This window comes from Aegilops tauschii, chromosome 4 (assembly GCF_002575655.3).
Source record: "Aegilops tauschii subsp. strangulata cultivar AL8/78 chromosome 4, Aet v6.0, whole genome shotgun sequence".
Taxonomy (NCBI): domain Eukaryota; kingdom Viridiplantae; phylum Streptophyta; class Magnoliopsida; order Poales; family Poaceae; genus Aegilops; species Aegilops tauschii.
This window is the reverse complement of record NC_053038.3, coordinates 520,641,717-520,649,401: the sequence shown is the minus strand read 5'-3', so window position 1 is coordinate 520,649,401 and position 7,685 is coordinate 520,641,717. Positions and strand designations below refer to the sequence as shown.

Below are 7,685 nucleotides of genomic sequence, written 5' to 3'. Positions count from 1 at the left end.
GTGTGATGATGGACGAGCGCAGGATGGTGGCGTTGTCTGGCGTCGTGGTAGCGTCGACGGTAGCTACACCGGGCAAGGTAGATGCAGCAGTACAACACTGAAGATGGATTGGTTGCAGGTGGCTGCGGCGGCCTCATACCCGGCAGGCGTCCTGGTTGAGGAGCGTCGGACTGGTGGGTGCCGCATACCCGGCAGGAGTCCTGATTGGGACCTCAGGTCTTAGATGTTAGGTTTGGCTGCGGGGTCTGTTTGGTATTAGGCCCAGACTATCAGCATCCCTTCATCAACTGGATAGGAGTAGCGCCAGATGTTGCCTAGACGGTGGCTTTAGTCTTACTGTTGTATGACTTTGTAAGGTCTTGTGTGAATAATTAGTAAAGTGGCTGCATGCATCGTCCAGATACAGAGGCCGGGGTCCTCTTCCTTTTCAAAAAAAAATTCTTTAAACTATTTTCCTAAATAGTGATGGGTGGTGACTTTTCCTGGAACCAGCCCTGCATGCATTGTGGTGACTCAGGAGAAAGTTTCACATTGCTTCTTTGTAGGGAAAACGTGTCTTAAAGGGAACTTGTAAAGTTATCCAAAATAGTTTAATCAGCAGCCAGAGACCATTTCAATCTGTTGATCGGGTGCACTTGACCTTCTCTATTGCTCACAAGTTCTGAGCCTATATAAACACATGCATCCCCTGCATGTTCAAACCATCGTCACTCACGCCACAAACAGAAATAGGAAGACGAGAGAACAGAAGAGCCAAAGACACAAAAACGAAATGGCATCCTCCTCTTCCTTCCTTCTCCTTGCTGCACTTCTTGCGTTGGTCTCATGGCAGGCCACTGCTTCTGATCCTAGCCCACTCCAGGACTTTTGTGTCGCTGACATGAATTCACCAGGTACTATCCGTTTGTCATCATGTTTTCACCAAATATATATATGTTGAAATCTATTTCTGGAAATTATATGCAAGTCAAAACAACGTTGTAAAAATCTGAGCTTACATGTACATCTCTTGTGCCCCCAGTCCGTGTCAATGGGTTTGTTTGCAAGAACCCGATGGAGGTCAATGCGGATGACTTCTTCAAGGCGGCCAACCTCGACAAGCCTAGGGTACCCAACAAGGTTGGATCCAACGTCACTTTGATCAACGTCATGCAGATTGCTGGACTCAACACCCTCGGCATCTCAATTGCACGCATCGACTATGCTCCCTTGGGTCAAAACCCACCACACACGCATCCTCGCGCCACTGAGATCCTCACGGTGCTCGAGGGGACACTGTATGTTGGATTTGTCACATCCAACCAGCCCGCCCCCAACAGAAACAAGTTCCTCTCCAAGGTGCTCAACAAAGGTGATGTGTTTGTCTTCCCCGTGGGGCTCATCCACTTCCAATTCAACCCCAACCCCCACCAGCCCGCTGTTGCAATTGCCGCGCTAAGCAGCCAGAACCCAGGGGCTATCACAATTGCCAATGCAGTGTTTGGGTCAGACCCAGCAATATCAGATGATGTTCTTGCCAAGGCATTTCAGGTGGAAAAGAATACAATAGACTATCTCCAGGCTCAGTTCTGGGAGAACAACCACTACTAAGTCAGACCTTTGTTAATTACCCGGAAGACCAGTGCACAAGTGAAGGACATGGTTGAGTTCCTAGATATGCTTCCTAATCTATAAAATAAATGGAGCATACGTCATGCCATTGTGTGTCTGTAATTAGTGAATGTATTTCTACCTTCTGAATAATTGACAATATTGTATTTATCACACTAATATGATCTCATATGCTTCTTTTGGAATCTGATGTGTCGTATTTATCATGATAAATCAAAATTCTGGGTTCATTTCCCCTTGTTCCAAAATAATAGATTATTATATGACAATTAAATATATGTTTGATGCTGGGGTGAACACCTAGGAATATCTTGCAATACATGTGAAGTATGCCATGGTTAGAACCCGGTTGTGCTCAGGATTGATATGTGAATGTTGAATTTGCAAAAGTTGCTTCCTGGAATTGTTGTTGAGGTATCTCGCTTTCTGGTGCATGTAATAAGTAAGTTACGGTCCCTTTGCTATCTAACTTTCTTTAGTTGTTGTTGGTTCGATTTTCCAGCGTGTTTTGTTTTAGCTTCCTTTTGGTTCAAAACTTGTATGTTTGATTGACGGTTTCTTTAATGGAAATCGATGAGGTGGCTTGTTGTATCAAAAAACATATGAGCGTTTTTTTTTTGTCTTATGTTAAGTAATGTATGGTTTTTGCTAAGTTTTAGAAATTAGGCACACCGGAGACTAGGTTCCAAAATCATCTCCAACATATATGGTAAACATGCATAAATATACAAAAGAAGCGATTATTACTGAACCCCCAAAATGATTATTATCTGAATTGTTTCTTCATAACAAGCTGGTGATATAATCATTTTATCTCGAAACAAAATTTTGCCCGCTTTATATATGAAACTACACAGCCGAACGATGCATGGTGTTGACGAAATCCTCATACAAGATGATCAAAGAAAACCACAGCAAAACAAGCCAAACATGCTAACAAGCACAGAAAGTGCACAACTAGATGCCTCGAGCATGCCACCGAGAAGAAGCACGGGAGAGGCCGGACCACCTTGATACCCAGCCAGGACCACCACCAACATCAAACAACACACCACCTAGGAGAAACCACTTGGCTTTGTTGTACCGTCACGGCCCAACTACCGTTGGAGAGGACCCTCTGCCCTCTTGCTCTGAATTGAGAAGTGCCATCCATATCGGCAAGCAGGCAGGATGAAGGGAGGATGTGGTCGCGTGTAAAAGATAGGTGCAAATGATATAACGAGTTACTGGAGTTGAGGTAGGGCCAATTGGATCTCCCCACCATTTTGAACATGCAGCCGCGATGAAAAATAGTCACTCACCGACGACACCGCCACGAGGGTCACAACGCAATGCGCCACTAACACCGTGTTCGTCGAGGTGGAGAAGTGTATTCATCCTGAACTAGCAGGGAGGAGAGAGCCATGGCGATGCGCCCAAGAGGGACATGACACCCGCAAGCATCACAGCCACATGCGATGAAGCTCCGAGCTTTCAGTCAGACCCTCCCCAACACCTTGCCAAGGGGGACTTAGGACACCAGAACCACCACAATAGGTCGAGAACTCTAGATCAAGATAAGCCCTTCGCCACCACGGATGGCGACAACTTCACCAAGACTACTAGCCACAATGCACCTCGCCACCCCCATGGCCAAGAAACACCACCATGCTACTCAATGGAGAGCTAACGTGCAACCTTCCATCCAGGGTCGCCGCCCCGACATACGACACTCCAGCCCTGCGCACCTCCACCAACATGCTGGTCCAAGATCATCAGTGGAGGACATCAAACCCTAGCAAGGCTTGAGCCGACCCAAGCCCACAACCACGACAAGATCTGATCGATCCCAAGACTGCTAGTGACCCATATGACCACGCCGGGTTGATGCATGGAGGAGCTCACCATCGGAGAGCCTCACCCACGAGCGGTGGAGTGCGGCCATACCTTGTCTGCCGCAATCACCCCTCATAGGTCAATGACCATGGTGTTGCCCCTGATTTGGGCAAGCGTCGACTTCGGTCAAAGTTCACTGATCCACAGACACAAGTGAGGTGGAACACGGCCCCACTGGTAATGGCATACCGCCTCAAGCAACTGGCCCACCTCCGACAGCATGGGCTAGAAGTGGCGCCACTGCTAGGGTCTAGAGTAACCCAAATAGATGGGGGGGTTGAGGGGAGAGGAGGGACACGCCATCGCTAACTACCGCCACTCGGCGCTTTGTCAGCATGGTGCCGACCGATGGCGGAGAGGGAAGGATGATAGGACGGGGGCCTACGACCGACAGTGGAGATGTCATAGGTTTTGACGCCTAGAAGTTTTTTATTCTTTTGATGGAAACATCTTTTTTGTATCAAGACAACCAACACACACCTCCAATAAATTAACCATTTATGAGTGGTCACCCGGATTGATACCATTGGATGCATTTTTTACTCTAACAAATCACGCAAGTTGAGCCTAGTCAAGAAAGGTCGTGCCTAATATCAGACGACAAGTAATTCGGGACAGGGAGAGTATATAATAGCTGTGCTAGCTAGGTGCATTCATGCATGGAATGACGTGCACTAGTAGAAAAAGGGTCAAATGTCAAGCACATTAGTGCCGGTTTGCTTTTGAGCCGGCACTAATGCGTGCATTAGTGCCGGTTCCAATGGCTAGCCAGCCGCTTTCATTAGTACCGGTTCGTGCCACGGACCGGTACTAAAGTGAGTGGTGGCAGGATGTTGTCAGTCCGGGGCCCCTCCAGCACCTTTAGTACCGGTTCATGGCCGGTGCTAAAGGTCGTCCTACATAAACCCTTCGTCCACCCGAGCTCGCTCTGTTCTTCCCCTTTCCCCTCTCCTCTCTATTCTTCCCCTCTTCCTCTCGAGCTCATCACACATTTTGCCCAAAATTTGTCAAGATTTGAAGGCCCCCATCCATTCAAATGATCACAAAGGTTAGCAACTTTGTCCTTTCATCTCTCATTGCTAGATTAGCTCTTGCAATGCTTTGTATAGTGATTAATTTATGAGTTTAGTAATTTGGTAGAAAATATATGTGCTAGTATTTGATTGATATGCAATTTGTGGTCAAAGCTAACACTTAGTTTGCATATGTAGGTGTGGTTTACTTAGTGCCTTCTAAATCGACGTCGTAACCACAGTCGATTGCCCGCACCGTTCCGTCGCCGGCACCACCTTGTGGTGAGCCTCTTGTTCATGAATGTTTTACATTACCAAATTGATGTTTGTGTGATTTGGATATATAGTTACTCGTATAATTATCTTACTCGTACGTTGTTTGTTATACATAGTGCCATGGTTTTGATATCCGTCCCCGTCGGCCCTTGTCCTTGTTATGATTCGGATGTGGTATATTCTCTTTTAAAACTAGTTGTTGCATTTCTTGTTTATGACAAATTATGCCCATCAAGTTGATATAGATATTTTTGTCTAGGAGGTTTGTGAACCGGAAATTCCAACCGACCCTATTGTCGAGAGGTTAAATTTAGTTGAAAGAGAAAACGAGTATTTTAAAGAAAAATTGTAAAGAATTGAGGGGGAGAAGATGGAATTGGAGTTGCATGTTGCCGATGTCGTCGATGATCACAAGATCAAGATGGAGAAAATGCGCTTGAAGATTAGAAAGATTAGAAAATATGCCATTGATAGTGAGGCTTGGTATCATTATGCTGTTGGATCAATTGTTACCTTAGTTGCGATCTTGATCGCATTTGTTGTTGCATTTAAATTCTTTAGTTAGAGAGTTATTTGTTTGTTGCATTTAAGTCTTGTATGAACTTTATGTATGAACTTTATGTATGAACTTGTATTAATTTGGTCTATTCGGTGTTGTGTAATGAAGATTAGCCGACAATGGATATACGATGACCGATGCTCTCCCGAGTTCATTAATGGCGTGCAAACTTTTCTGCTTGCGGCTGAGGCAAACAAGCGGGCGGATGGTTTTATGCCTTGTCCATGTTTAGTCTGTAAGAATGATCACAATTACTCTACGTCAAGAACCATTCACGTCCACCTGTTTAAGTCCGGTTTCATGCCCCACTATAATGTTTGGACCAAGCACGGAGAAAGAGGGGTTATGATGGAAGACAATGAAGAAGAAGAGGACGACGACAAATATCCTGGCCATGGGTTCCCTGAATACGATGATACAACAATGGAGGAAGAAGCTGAGCCGGCAATGCGGGAAGAAGCTGAAGAAGAGGTAGCAGATGAGCCCGCTGATGATCTAGGTCGGGCCATTGCCGATGCAAAAAGAAACTGCGCAAGTGATTTGGAGAAGAAGAAGTTGCAGCGCATGTTAGAGGATCACAAGTAATTGTTGTACCCGAATTGCGAAGCTGACAAGAAAAAGTTGGGCACCACACTGGAATTGCTGCAATGGAAGGCAGAGAATGGTGTATCTGACAAGGGATTTGGAAAGTTGCTGGTAATGATAAAGAATATGCTTCCAAAGGACAACGAATTGCCCGAGAGTACGTACGAAGCAAAGAAGGCTGTCTGCCCTCTAGGGTTAGAGGTGCAGAAGATACATGCATGCCCTAATGACTGCATCCTCTACCGCGGTGAGTACGAGGATTTGAACGCTTGCCCGGTATGCGGTGCATTGCACTATAAGATCAGGCGCGATGACCCTGGTGATGTCGAGGGCGAGCGCCCCAGGAAGAAGATTCCTCCCAAGGTGATGTGGTATGCTCCTATAATACCACGGTTGAAACGTTTGTTCCAAAACAAAGAGCATGCCAAGGCGATGTGATGGCACAGAGAAGACCGTAAGAAAGACGGAAAGTCGAGAGTACCCGCTGACGGGTCGCATTGGGGAAAAACTGAGAGAAAGTACGGGAAGGAGTTTGCAGATGACGCAAGGAATGTATGGTTTGGTCTAAGTGCAGATGGCATTAATCCTTTTGGGGAGCAGAGCAGCAACCATAGCACCTGGCCTATGACTCTATGTTTGTATAACCTTCCTCCTTGGTTGTGCATGAAGCGGAAGTTCATTATGATGCCAGTGCTCATCCAAGGCCCTAAGCAACCCGGCAACGACATTGATGTGTACCTAAGGCCATTAGTTGAAGAACTCTTACAGCTGTGGAATGGAACGGGTGTACGTGCATGGGATGAGCACATGGGGGAAGAATTTGACCTAAAGGCGTTGTTGTTCGTGACCATCAATGATTGGCCTGCACTCAGTAACCTTTCAGGACAGACAAACAAGGGATACCGCGGATGCACGCACTGTTTGGATGATACCGACAGTATATATTTGGAAAATTGTAGGAAGAATGTGTACCCGAGACATCGTCGATTTCTTCCGAGCAGGCATCCCGTAAGAAAGAAAGGCAAGCATTTCAAAGGTGAGGCGAATCACCGGACGAAGCCTCGGCACCGTACTGGTGCTGATGTACATGATATGGTCAAGGATTTGAAGGTAATCTTTGGAAAGGGTCCTGGCGGACAACCTGTTCCAAAGGACGCTGACGGACGCGCACCCATGTGGAAGAAAAAATCTATATTCTGGGACCTGCCCTATTGGAAAGACCTAGAGGTCCGCTCCGCAATCGATGTGATGCACGTGACGAAGAATCTTTGCGTGACCCTGCTTGGCTTCTTGGGCGTGTATGGGAAGACAAAAGATACACCTGAGGCACGGGAGGACCAGCAATGTATGCATGGAAAAGACGGCATACATCAGGGGCATGCCAGCTACGCTCTTACCAAAGAAGAGAAGGAAATCTTCTTTGAATGCCTGCTCAGTATTAAGGTACCGTCTGGCTTCTCGTCGAATATAAAGGGAATAATAAACATGGCAGAGAAAAAGTTCCAGAACCTAAAGTCTCATGACTGCCACGTGATTGTGACGCAACTGCTTCCGGTTGCATTGAGGGGGCTTCTACCGGATAACGTTCGATTAGCCATTGTGAAGCTATGTGCATTTCTCAATGCAATCTCTCAGAAGGTAATCGATCCAGAAATCATACCAAGGTTAGAGAATGATTTGGTGCAATGTCTTGTCAATTTCGAGTTGGTGTTCCCACCATCCTTCTTCAACATCATGACGCACGTCCTAGTTCACCTATGCGAAGA

At 46.4% G+C, this 7,685-nt stretch overlaps 1 protein-coding gene across 1 annotated transcript; it reads left to right on the top strand.

Annotated features, from left to right (window-relative positions):
• The first annotated feature begins 613 nt into the window (after positions 1-613).
• Positions 614-1,796, top strand: LOC109757144 (germin-like protein 8-5). The gene is made up of 2 exons (XM_020315981.4): positions 614-893; positions 1,022-1,796. The coding sequence occupies exons 1-2, from the start codon at positions 680-682 to the stop codon at positions 1,588-1,590; spliced, it is 783 nt and encodes a 260-aa protein (XP_020171570.2). The 5' UTR covers positions 614-679; the 3' UTR covers positions 1,591-1,796.
• The last annotated feature ends 5,889 nt before the right edge of the window (positions 1,797-7,685 follow it).

Coding starts and splice junctions, on each gene's coding strand:
- LOC109757144 (XM_020315981.4), top strand. CDS start 680: ATGCATCCCCTGCATGTTCAAACCATCGTCACTCACGCCACAAACAGA. Junction 894..1,021: donor CGCTGACATGAATTCACCAG/GTACTATCCGTT, acceptor TTGTGCCCCCAG/TCCGTGTCAATGGGTTTGTT.